At 37.2% G+C, this 13,898-nt stretch overlaps 1 protein-coding gene across 1 annotated transcript in view; it reads left to right on the forward strand.

The window, feature by feature from the left end:
• Positions 1 to 13,898, forward strand: part of LOC131401165 (transcriptional regulator ATRX-like) — a 106,976-nt gene continuing 93,078 nt past the window's right edge. Inside the window, exons 1-4 of the mRNA XM_058536228.1 lie at positions 1 to 359; positions 3,231 to 3,364; positions 3,808 to 3,984; positions 10,320 to 10,413. Coding sequence (XP_058392211.1) covers positions 226 to 359; positions 3,231 to 3,364; positions 3,808 to 3,984; positions 10,320 to 10,413 — 539 coding nt within the window. The 5' untranslated portion in view covers positions 1 to 225. The remainder of the gene's footprint in view (positions 360 to 3,230; positions 3,365 to 3,807; positions 3,985 to 10,319; positions 10,414 to 13,898) is intronic.

Consider the following 13,898-nt stretch of genomic DNA (forward strand, 5'->3'; position numbering starts at 1 on the left):
ACGTCCGGCTCTGCCCGGGTTTTCTGCCACAAGAGTGGCACAGCCTGTGCCTCTAATTCTTCTGATAGAGTCGTGACTGCTTTGGATGCTACACCTGCCCCAAGATGTAATATTGAGCATTGAGATTCCAGGGGCAGTACCTTGTTGCCTGAATGATTTTCTCAGAAACGTCTTGGAAAGCCTCAAGAAAGGAAACTTCAGAGCAAACAGAATCAACTAGGGATCATGACTATACATCCAACACATGCATACCAGCACGGGTCCAGCCGAGGCCTCCAAAATGATGCCCTGCCAGCCTCAGCTGGTTCTCAAGTGATGATGTCCTTGAAGTCTCTGTGGCCCGTGACTCAAGAGTTAAGGTAGTGGAATTTCCCTTAAAGAATCTCACAGCAGGCTTTGTAAATGGGACACATCTCACCTCAGCATGTTTGCTGACTGCTCAGGTTGAAGGTCAGCCTCAGCCCTTAGGTCCTTCAAATTAAGTTCTAACTTTGGGGTATAGGTTATATGATAAGCTAGGTTTATGATACACTGGGTCTTTGACATATTGGGCTTGGGCCGTCAGTCATACTTTATGCAGAATGATTTCACTTTATTATTCTTTTTAGGGCTTAATGTACATGGCTATCCGTTAGGTTTTCCTTTGGTCAAAAGGTGTTAGAGGGCAAACCTAAAGTATCTTAGCGAGGTAAAGCTTAGGGAGTCTCCATTACTCTGTATATGACTTTGAATTTGGAGGAAAATGACCATTCTCTGAAGTTTGTAGTTTTTCCTGCTTCTAAAGTGACTGCGATTGTTCTATGTATTATGGTCTTACTGACGGTTGTTGAAAAAGCATGTAACTCTTCAGTGTGTGGATCTCATTTCATTTTCCATGATTTATTATGTGATTTATTATTTGATATAGAATTGTATCTTATTATCTCATGTATATCGTATTTCTTAGTTTCTTCGTGACAATCCAGAACTTGAGTATGAATTAGGAAGGTTTACATATTTTGACCTCCCATATGGTAGACATACTCTTAGGAGTCTAGAATTTGAAAGGAGAAAAATTATGTGATTTCCTATAATTAGCAACCAAGTCTTTACAGGTAATATGGAATTTAAGACTGTTCTGAACTTGTAAATACAAACTGAAATCAGGGAATTGAGGTAACCTTTATAGTAACTAAATTAAAAATTGTATTGTTGTTGACTACATGGTACCATCCAAATGGTGATATAAGATCCTGTAACTACAAGTGAACTATGTTTTTGTATTTGTAATCTACTATCCAGTGCTTCACATTATTTATACACACACACGCGCACGCACGCACGCATTTATTCATTCCAAGACAGTGGTTTTACCCAAATTGGTTTGAGAAAGTTTTTCCTTGTCCATGGGAAAAGACAATGTAGTGTGTATTAAAGATGATTTTAGAGAGTTTTTCTAGAAAGACGGTTTTATTAAATTTAAAGAACCACCCTTTATTCTGACACTGTTTCCTAATTTCTGGAGGATGTGTTGAAGTATTCTTTATTTTATAAAATGGTGAAAGTAAGTGATATTTTGGTTTAAATGTTTTTCTTGGCAAAATGAAAAGTTGGCAACCCTATGTTAGTCCCTATTTTTAAAAAGTTTACTGTCTGCAATCCAAGTCAGCGCACCACGAATTGCGAAGTTTAAGAGAAACACTTAGTAGCTCAAATCCAGTTGGATTTGAATTGGAGTGATCTAATCTCCACTTTATTGAAACACAAATCAGGGTGGAAACCCTCAGGAAAGCAAACTGATCTGTGGTTTCCTTTAGCAATTGGTAACTCTCTGCATTGTCTAAATATCTCTGATCCATCTGTTTGGGGGGGACAGCACAAGCCGTGTAATTCTGCTTCAAACTATTTTCCTTTGTTTGATTAGGTGTCTTTGCTATATATCTTTGAATGAAAATAGCAATGAACAGTCTACCTTTCAAACAAAATTAAGAAGGCATTAACATGCAGTAACATCTCCTACCATTGAATGAATTCTTGACTGAAGTGTGAGTGCATGTTAAGAAATATCTTTATATTTCTTATCCAAAGAAGAACCCAGAAATAACAAAAGTTCCATAATTCCAGCTGCAAGTTTTTGACTGAGCTAGAGGGTCAATCTTGACTGCACAGTGCATGTTTATCTCATAGAGGTTAGTTCACGGAAAGCTGAGAATCATGCCACCTTCCTTTTGAACCTTTTTATAAGGTATTCCTTTGTTACTGTGAATTATGAATTTATATCCATATCTAATTTGGACACTCAGGTGCAAAACATCTCCCCTTGCACAAAAGCTGCGTGATTGCTTTTATCGTACATTTTCAGAAGTCTTCCTTTAGTGCAAACATGGAAATTTATTAGGAATATATTTTATTTTAACATAATATGGTATTAAAGAAGTATTTTCTCATGCTTTTAGCAGTTGATTTTTCCATTAGTAAATTGGTCTTTGAAGAGCGTCTTGAGAAATTTTGAAGTGAGTGAGGCTACTGCACTATGTACTTTTTTGGAAAGTGAAAACTCACTTATGGTGATTTGTGTTCTTTTCCCATGTGTGTAATTAATTAATAGCACTCATGTCCTTTCTCTTCTCTGCCCTAGCTTGAATATTACTAGGGATTTCAGATTGCTTCAATACTTATTGTTTGGTGTGTGCTTTCATTTGGTTAACATAATTTATGGAGTAAGTTGAAATTTAAGGGCCAAAAATATTATCCACCAGTTTGAGGCTCTGTTTCACGATAAAGTGGTTCATTGCACACTGATTTTCTAAGAATATGTTGTGTTCTTGAATAAAGCCTCTCATGTGGAGTTTTGTCTTGGAATGCTGTCTATCTGAATAAGTTGATTTACTGTTGTGGGCCTGTCTGATTTGTAGTTGTTGAGTGATGGCAGCAGAGCAAGTATAGGATTGGAAGGTTATCCAGCATAAAGTTGTAATTGGTCAAAATAATTAGTAGAAATATCCCTGAGATTGTTTCAGTATAATGCAGAATTGTATAGAATAGGGAAAAAAATCAGTGCTAAGAGCATTTTGAAAAGTTTTGGTGGGTAGCTTAGGTTAAAACATGGTTTTGGTAGTCTTTTATTTATAATATAAAATCTATCGACACATTTATTTCTGTTTCGATATAGAGAGTTCTTTTTTTTTGTTTTTAAATTGTTATACTTCACCACCAAATATATAGTTTTTTATTGTCTTTTTACTCTCAAGAATTGCCAAGAAGATGCTTTTAGAAGAAATTAAAGCCAATCTTTCCTCTGATGAGGATGGGTCTTCAGATGATGAACCAGAGGAAGGGAAAAAAAGAACTGGAAAACACAGTGAAGAAAACCCAGGAGATGAGGGTGAGCTCCCCAGAGGGAAGTATAGGATGTCATAATTTGGTTGTTGGATCAATTCAGTCTTTGAAGATTATTTGACCATGAAATCTCTTACTACATGTATTTGAAGTTTATTAAAATGTTTAAAACTTTACTACCTTTACTCCTTTTGAGTATCCGGTAATAATTGTCCATGTTTTGTGAGTTACTGAGAATAAACAGACGACTTTTAAAGCAAAACATTTTTCACCTTTTAAAAAATATGCAATGTGTATTGGTGGTATTTAATCAGTATTTAATAATAGTAATACATCAAGTCTGATGTATGAGATTGCCTGGTATCACCAAGGTAAATGCACAGCTCTGATCTTTTTCATAAATCATGATAATTGTCAAAAAAAACAAGAGTTTTACAAAACATTTTAAAGGAAAAATGAAGGTTTTACTGATTTATTTTTTCTATTTAGAAGGAAAAAATCAAGTCAATTCTGAATCAGATTCAGATTCTGAAGAATCTAAGAAGCCGAGATACAGACATAGGCTTTTGAGGCACAAACTGACTGTGAGTGATGGGGAATCTGGAGAAGAAAACAAGATGAAGCCTAAAGAGCACAAAGAAGCCAAAGGCAGAAATAGAAGGAAGGGTAAGACATTTTAATTCTGAATGTAAGGAACATAGCGGTTTTATAAACTAATTATAGTAATGAAATTTAAGTATCACTGTTCCAACAATTGACCGCCTATGTTAAGTGAATATCCGCACATTGGCGACAACTGTTCTCTTACGTGAGAGTGAAATAAAGTATTTAGAGTTGGAAGATAACCCAGAAACTTGAGAGATGACACAAAGTGTATTTTTAATCTTTCGTAGTCATTTAGATTAAAAAGATAAATAAATATGGCAGTAAATAAAATATACCTAAAAGCTATGTAGAAAATATTGCGTATAACTGCAGGAAGAAATAATGGTTTCCTAAGGAAAGATAGAAGATGCAGTTAATTTGGGTAGATGTGTGCAAGCTTATAGGCAAAACTTGTATGTAGTCAGATTAAATTGTCATTACATTAAAAGTCTGAATCTGTCTGCATTGAATGCTGATACGTTTCCACCATCCTGGTAAACATTGAGGATACAAAATGAATAAGGAAATCATTGTCTTGTGTGGCGGTTTTCAACCTGGTTACACACGCAGGTCACTTGGGGGATTTTAAAATACACCTGTGAGGGGCCGGCCCCGTGGCTTAGCCGTTAAGTGCGCGCGCTCCGCTACTGGCGGCCCGGGTTCGGATCCCAGGCGCGCACGGATGCACCGCTTGTCCGGCCATGCTGAGGCAGCGTCCCACGTGCAGCAACTAGAAGGATGTGCAACCATGACATGCAACTATCTACTGGGGCTTTGGGGGAAAAAAAAAGGAGGAGGATTGGCAATAGATGTTAGCTCGGGGCTGGTCTTCCTCAGCAAAAAGAGGAGGATTGGCATGGATGTTAGCTCAGGGCTCATCTTCCTCAAACACACAAAAAATAAATAAAATAAAATAAAATAAAATACACCTGTGACAGGGCTTCATCCCAAGCCAATTACAGCATAATTGATGGTGGTGGCACCTAGGTATCCACATATTTTAAAAGCATCTCTGATATGATTCTGCTATGTAGGCAGATTTGGCAGTCACTGGTTTAGCAAGAATTACTGACATTAATATTATAAGAAATTATAGCACCCTGAGGGATGTCTCGTATAAGGGAGGTATTGTATAGTGTGGCACAAAGGAGGATTTCTTTAGCTTCTTGGGGGATGGGGGTTATCCCCAGAGAAGACTTCACAAAGATAAAGAGTTTCACTCAGCAGACCAAGTTGTAAATGGGGAGCAGGTAGATGTGTTGTGAAGATTTATAATAACAAGCAGGAAAAAATTTATAAAAGCCTCTGCAAAATGTTTGGCACGTGGCAGAGGGGATGCAATTAATATGATATAGCTGGACCATAGGAGGGGATAGGGAAAGGAACAACAGGAAATGAGGCTGGGCCAATAAGACAGAGACCAGATACCGGAGACCCTTGTAAACCTGTGTTTCTCAAACTGGAGTACTTGGCAGTGGACCCAAGGGTACATGAGGCTGTAGGGTAAACATGGTACATCTCTTTGGTGTGTCCATTTTACTTGAGCGTTGGGGGAGAGTGTTCTTATTTTAAGTAATCACATGTATATCGGGCAATTAAATGTGAAATTTGCCTTAGAATTTTGGCTAACAAAAAGTTCAAGGAATGTGTTTTGCTTCCTAGGGACAAATTCTGAGGTTTGTACTACCCAACTCCTGGAGAGCAGATTAACTCTTCTTTGCCACTAGGAATAGCAAAGCATTTTTGAAAGTGTCTGAGAAGTACAATAGGCTCTATAGGCTGGAGAGCCATTGAAAGGTTTATTTTTTAATTTTTGGAAGTTATTTTTATTTTTTATATCATAGCTGTATTGAGATATAATTCACAAACCATACAATTTACAGTGTACAATTTAATTTTTGGTATATCCACAGGGGAGTGCCACCACTCTTTTAAAACAGTTTTTATTTGAGGTATACTATACATACAGAGAAACGCGCACTTCCTAAGTGGACAACTTAATGAACATGCCAGGCACCTAGATAAAGGCACATGACGTTCATTACTAGCACTCAAGAATCACAACCTCAGCACAACCACTCATTTTTCCCATCGAAAACTTGTAACCAAGGATGTAATATGATCAGATTAGTTACCTACTCTTCTGTGAGACTGAAAGCTTTGAATCTTTGGAGGATATTGCTATAGATGATGCCAAGTGCCGTTTGTTGGAGAAGAGGAGGGTTGACTTGAATCATATAAGAGACTGAACTGTTAGGCCTTATTAACTGATAAGAGAGAGAAAAGTCTAGGATGACTGTCAGGTTTTTGGAGTTGTTGTGGTATATGTATAATACCACAAAAACAGTTGAGTTTGCCCAGTGGAGCTGTAACGTGGTGCAAATGGAGGGCCAAGGAAAGAATCTTGGAATCCTAAACATTTAAAGGGCTATGGAGTAGCAGTTATCCATTAAAGAAGAGGAGGAGAAAGTCCTTCCCCCCCACACACTTAATATGTTATGGACGTTTTCATGTTAATAAACAAATAATAGTACATCATTTTGTGAATGCGTATCTTATAAATTTCTTTGCAGTATGACTACAGGCTTGTCTTTCAGAGTATAAAGGAACGGAGTGATTTAGCAGGTTACATAACAACATGAATTCCTGTGCATCTTCAACAAAAGGAGAAATATTGATTATGCCTCCCAGGCTCAGCTCAGGGTATAGAATCCTTTAGTGGGCACAATTACATTTGAAATGCTTTTTTGAAACCCAAGTTTTCTGCGACCTATGGTTTCACTGTGCTCTTCTCTGACTAATTTATTACCCAAGTGGTTTTTTGTTTGTTTGTTTGTGTAGGAGAGATTAAAATCCCAACCTATTTATGTTTCTGATACAGATTATGATCATAGTGATTGATGCTCCATTTGAAGTTGCAGGACTTCCCAAGATTTGCAAACTCTGGTGTTCCTATATTGTCTGGAAACTTGAGTTGGGTGATGGGGAGAAATCAAAAGAGAATAGCTTATTAAATCAAGTGCAGCATGTGAACTTTAATTTTCACCTAAATTTGAAAAAAGTTATAAAAGTTATTTTGATGCTAATTTAAAAATGTAGTTATTGGGGCTGGCCCGGTGGTGTAGCGGTTAAGTTCACGTGCTCGGCTTCGACAACCCCGGGTTCGCAGGTTCAAATCCTGGGCACGGACCGACGCACCACTCATCATGCCGTGTTGTGGGGGCACCCACATACAAAATAGAGGGAGATGGGCACAGATGTTAGCTCAGAGCCGCTATTCCTCAACAAAAAGAGGAAGATTGGCAACAGATGTTAGCCCAGGGCTAATCTTCCTCACCAAAAAAAAAAGAGTAACTATTGCCTTTATATTAGATGATATTAAATTGACGTTATTTTTCTCAAGTGTGATAACGGTATTTAGTTAGGCAGAACAATATCCTTATGCTTAAGGGTCAAGTGTCATGATGTCTGCAGTTAATTTCAAATGGTTCAGTGCAAAAACGAGTGTGTGTATATAGATAGAGATGAAGCAAATGTGGTAAAGTCTTAAAAATAAATGACTTTAGGAGGAGGGATACAAGTGTTCAACAATTATTTCAAATTTTTAGTAGGTTTTGAAAATTTTCAAAATAAAATGTTTGGTGAAAGGTTAATAGTAGGCTTTAAAAATTATCCTTAATCACAGGATTTGTATGTGCGTGCATGTGGACACACGTGTTCTCCCAGATTTCCAGTTGCTTAGCAATTCTTTTTTTACTATTTTTTTTTTATTGTGGTAAAATATACATTAGAAAATTTTAACCATTTTTAAGTGTACAATTCAGTGGCATTAAGTATATTCACATTGTTGTGCAACCATCAACACTGCCTCCAGACGTCTTTCATCATCCCAAACTGAAACTCATTAAACAATAGCTCGTCATTCCCCTCTCCTCTCATAGCAATTTTTTATAGTATTTATGTTCACCCATGATTTTATTTTTATTTATTTATTTTTTTGGTGAGCAAGATTGGCCCTGAGCTAACATCTGTTGCCAATCCTCCTCTTTTTGCTTGAAGAAGATTGTCCCTGAGCTAACATCCGTGCCAGTCTTCCTCTATTTTGTATGTGGGACGCCACCACAGCATGGCTTGACCACTGGTATGTAGGTCTGTGCCTGGGATCCAAACCCACGAATGCTGGGCCGCCAAAGCAGAGGGCATGAACTTAACCACTACGCCACTGGGCAGGCCCCAAGGATAGATCTTTTAAAATGTTTTTTATTTTGAAATAATTTTAGATTTACAGAAATGTTTCAGATATAGTGGAGTTCCTCTATGCCTTTCACCCAGCTTCCCTAATTTGACACCTTGTACTTATTATAGTACAATAATCAAACCAAGAAATTAACATTGATATGATACTATTAACTAAACCAGGGGTTGGCAAACTACACTTGTAGGCTAACATCCGGCTAAGATCCGACCTTCTGCCTATTTTTGTAAATTAAGTTTTATTGGATCACATTCATACTTAACTCAGTTACTGCTTTCATGTGTTTACGATGGTCAAGTTGAGTAGAGCTGAGTACTGTAGTTGCACCAGAGACCATATAGCCTACAGAGTTGAAAACATTTACTATGAGACTTTTTACATAAAATATTTTCTGACCTCTGAAGTAAACGATAGATGTGATTTTGTTATCATTACTTTTCCCACTAATGATCTTTTTCTGCTCCAGAATGCGATCTAGGATCCCACATTGCATTCAATTGTAATGTCTCCTTAATCTGCTCCAATCTGTGACAGTTCCTCCGTCTTTTCTTTCATGGCTTTGACACTTTTGAAGGGTGTTGATCATTTATTTTTCAGACTGTCCATGTGTATGTATTTGTCTAATGTTTTCTCATGATTACATTGAGGTTATTATGCATTTTGACAAGAATACCTCAAAAGTGACATTGAATCCTTCTCAGTGTGTCATCCCAAGGGTGTATGACGACAGGATGTCTTATTACTGGTAACGTTAACCTTGATTACTTGGTTAACTTGGTGTCCGCTGGGTTTTTCCACTGTTAAAAAGACTATTTTCCTATTCATATTTAGTGAATATCTTGTGGAGAGATACTTGGAGACTATGCAAATATCCAGTTTCTCATCATATTTAAGCCCACTAATTTTAGCATCCATCTTGCCTGAAACAGTTATTACTATGATGTTTGCCTAGTGGTGATTTTCTTTCTTTCGTTCCCTCTACATTTAGTAATTGTAACGAAGAGTTGTCTGTTTTCCCCTATTTATTTACCTATCCCTTTACTTATATTAATATGGACTGAGAGATATTTATTTTATTCTATGAGTTATAATCCAGTTGTTCATTTTGTTGCTCAAAATCGTTCCGGCTTTGGCTATTGGGAGCTCCTTCAAATTGGATCACGTGTCCTTTGAATACGCCCCCATCATTTTTGGAGCATTGCTTTACTTTCTGGCACCCACGACATATTCCGGGCTCATCTTGTATTTTCCCTGCCTGGATTCCTTTGGACAGGAGATGGGTATTCTTCTGGAGTTTTAGGTGCCTGTATCATAGTGGCAATTTTGGAGAGAAAAAGTAACATCGGAAATTCCCCTTATATTCTCGTGATCTGCAGGGCCCAGCTCCTTTTTCTCAGTGCTGTGGCTAGAAATGGAGTTCTCCCAGAGTTTTGCTGTTAGCACCCTCTGCGTAGTTTTGGCATTCAGCCTGCCTTTCTGTCAAAACCAGGAAAGAAAGGAGGGAAAAAAAACCATGATACTCACCGCCACCACTCACAACCCCCTAATTTTATAGGGATCATTATTCAAGTTTTGATTTCAGTCCCCAGTCTGCCTGCTATTGTTTGCTTTTCAGAGTCCTTACATTGTTTCTTCATGTGTTCTGTCCACAGTTTTTAGTTGTCATAAATGGCAGAGAGAGCCTGTAGTCACTCTTACTCCATCTTGGCCAGCCTACTTGGCTTGTTTTGAATAACCAGAATTCTTTTTAGTTTATTTACCTTTGGTAATGACTAATATATTTTATTGACAGGTAAATTATCATTTTGTTAATTCGTGTACAAATAATACTCATATCTTAATTTAGTACTCATAGCTTAATACTCATAACTTAATCTTATAGTTTTATAATCGTAGTTGGAATACATTTGAATTATTTTTATAAGTACCATTCGAAACATTAACTGGTCTAATCTACTATATGATGCAATATCCACTAATGTCCATACTACAGATATTCTTCTCACAATGCTCTAAGTTTTAATGTGAAGTTATTGACAAATTAAGTGAATTTCCTTTCTATTGGAAAGTATTTAATAACTTAATATTTCTTTTATTCCAGTGAGCAGTGAAGATTCTGAAGATTCTGATTTTCAGGAATCAGGAGTTAGTGAAGAAGTTAGTGAATCTGAAGATGAACAACGGCCGAGAACAAGGTAAATATTACATTGATTTTTCAAAAATTTTAGGAATTAGGGCCAGCCCCATGGCGTAGAGGTTGAGTGAGCGTGCTCCGCTGCTGGCGGCCCGGGTTGGATCCCGGGCGCGCACCGACGCACCGCTTGTCAGGCCATGCTGTGGCGGCGTCCCACATAAAGCAGAGGAAGATGGGCACGGATGTTAGCTCAGGGCCAGTCTTCCTCAGCAAAAAGAGGAGGATTGGCATGGATGTTAGCTCGGGGCTGATCTTCCTCACACACACACAAAAAATTTTAGGAATTAATCTGTAGAACCATGCTTTAAATTATTTGTAGAAAAGTTGTTGTTACTAATAAAGTTAAGTAAAATATTTAATATTCTGATTTGAAACTAATTGTTAAAATTATTAATTTAAAAGAATATATATATAAACATGTATGTATAGTTGAATTACATGTTCTAAACTAGGTGGACTTTTCAGCATTCAAAAACACTCTTGACTGTAATTTTTCGTTGTTATGGGGGGAAGATGTAGAGTATCAGATAACAAGCTCCGTAGACACGCTACCTCAATCTGACTCCTGGCTTTACTACTTTCTATTTGTATGAGTACTCTGTGCTTTGGTTTCCTCATCTGTGAAATAGGGGATTACAATAGTACTTACCGTATTGATTATTGTGGGCATTAAATGGGATGGTGCATGTAAATGGCTTAAAATAGTACCTACTTGACAAATAGTAAGTGCTCCATGAATGCTCTTTATTAGTCTTAGTAGTACTACTGTTATTACAGAAGTTAAAATGTGTTTGTTCTCTCAATACACGTAGCTAGTGATGTAGATTACTAGTTATTTAAAATTTTGCTTCCGTCTTAGCATAGTATTTTAGATGATACTAACCATAATCAGAATTTTTTACTTTTCTCCTTCAGAATGATATGATCCTTTACAATTTTATCAAATGGACAATCTATTTGTGTTAGTGAGTGTGTATATGTATGTCTACATAGGTGTGTACACTTGTAAATTTTGAAACATTTGAGATTTTTTTAGATTACTACTTACTCAAGAATTGTGCCTAGAGTGTAGCAACATATGGCACTTTAAGAAAATAAAAAATCACAATAGGATACGATGAGAATTTTTTAAAACTGAGATAGAATTCACATAATATAAATTTCACCATTTTAATGATGGTTTTTAGAATAGTCACTAGGTTGTGCAACAACCACCACTATCCAATTTCAGAACATTTCCATCACGCCAGAAAGAAGCCCTGTACCCATTAGCAGTCATTTCACATTCTTCCTATCCCCCATCCCCTGGCAAAAACTAATCTACTTTGTGTATGGATTTGCCTATTCTGGACGTTTCATATGAATGGATTCATACAATATGTGGTTTTTGTGAATGGATTCTTTCAGTTAGCATAGTGTTTTCGAGGTTCATCCATGCTGTAGATTCTATCAGTACTTTATTCCTTCGTTAATGATTTTCGTAATGGTGGTAGAATACACGTAACGTAAAATTTACCATCTCATCCACTCAGTGTACAGTTCAGTAGTGTTAAGTACGTTCACGTTGTTCTGCAACCAATCCCTGTAACTCGTTCCATCTTGCAAAACTGCAAGTCTTTAGACAGTTACTTTAAACAGTAACTTCCTATTCCCCCTTCTCCCCAGCCCCTGGCATCTACCATTCTACTTTCTGTCTCTATGAATTTGACTACTATAGGTGCCTCATATAAGTGGAATCATACAGTATTTGCTTGCTTTTTGTGGCTGGCTTATTTCACTTAGGATAGCGTTCTTCAGCTTTATACATGTTGCAGCATGTATCAGAATTTCCTTTTTTTTTAAGGCTGAATTATGTTCCATTGTATGTATACACCACGTTTTGTTTATTTGTTCGTCCATCAGTGGACACTTGGATTGCTTCCACCTTTTGGCTAGTGTGAATAATGCTGCTATGAACGTGGCTGTCCAAATACCTATTCAAGTACCTACTTCCATTTCTTTTGGTTATATACCCAGAAGTGGAATTGCTGGATGCTGTGGTAATTCTATGTTTAACTCTTTAAGGAACTGTTACACTCTTTTTCATAGTGGCTGCACCATTTTACATTCTCAACAACAGTACACAAGAGTTCTACTTTCTCCACATCCTCACCAATACTTGTTATTTTCTGGGTTTGTTTTTTTTTTTTTTTTAATTGATACTAACCATCCTAATGAGTGTGAGGTGGTATCTCATCGTGGTTTTGATTTGTATTTTCCCTAATGGTTAGTGATGTTGTGCATCTTTTCATGTGCTGTGAGTTAGATGAGACAGAATCCTGTCCCCTGGGCAGCCCTCAGACAAGGCAGAAGGTTGCAAGCAAGTTCTACTCTTTTCCTTCCTTCCTGTGGCAGGAGCTGGGAATTAGGCGCTTCCGTTTGACTTCACTGAGCTGAGTGGGGGAGATAGGGCAAACGTGAGCGGAATCACTATGAAATTTCCTACCATTTTGTGTGACTCTTGGTTAGGTGTTCACTTGGTTGCTGCAGTTTCTTAACTGGTTTCTAGAGTTGTCACAAAGTTAGTTTTTACCATATGTTATTGTTTATCCTGTGTTTTTGTGGGAGAACAAGAGTCTGGAGCTTCCTGGTCTGCTGTCTTGCTGGGGTCACTTGGCTACTGCCTCACTTTTAATGGCGGAGTAACATTCCATTTTATGGATAAAACCACATTTTGTTTATCCATTCGTCTGTTGATGGACATTTGGGTTGTTTCCACTTTTTGGCTATTGTGAATAATGCTGCTATGTACGTTTCTATACAATTTTTGCATAGTCATATGTTTTCATATGCATTCATAGGAGTATACCTATGAGTGGAATTGTTGGGTAATATGGTAACACTATGCTTAACTTTCTAAGGAACTGCCGAGCTGTTTTCCACAGTGGCTCACCATTTTATATTCCCGCCAGCAATGCATAGGGTTCCAATTTCTCCACATCCTCACCAACATTTCTCATTTTTGTTCTTTGGATTATAGCCAACCTAGTGGGTGTGTGGTGGCATCTCATAGCAATTTTGATTTGCTTTTCCCAAATGACTGAGGATGTTGAGCATTTTTTCATGTGTTTACTGGCCATTTGTATATCTTCTTTGGAGAAACATCTATCAAAATTCTTTTCCCCATTTTTAACTGAATTGTCTTTTTGCTGTTGATTTCTAACAGTTCTTTATATATTCTGGATACAAGACTCATGTCAGATGTATGATTTGTGAATATTTTCTCCCATTCTGGGTTATCTTTTCCCTTTCTTGATAGTATCCATTCATGCACAAAAGTTTTAAATTTTGATGAAGTCCAGTTTATTTATATTTTTCCTTTGGTTACTTGTGCTTTTGGTGTCACATTTAAGAATCCGTTGCCTGATCCAAGGTCACAAAGATTTATGGCTGTGTTTTCTTTGACAAGTTTTTATAGTTTTAGCTCTTATATCTAGGACTTTGATC

This window comes from Diceros bicornis, chromosome X, assembly GCF_020826845.1.
Source record: "Diceros bicornis minor isolate mBicDic1 chromosome X, mDicBic1.mat.cur, whole genome shotgun sequence".
NCBI classification, from domain to species: Eukaryota; Metazoa; Chordata; class Mammalia; order Perissodactyla; family Rhinocerotidae; genus Diceros; species Diceros bicornis.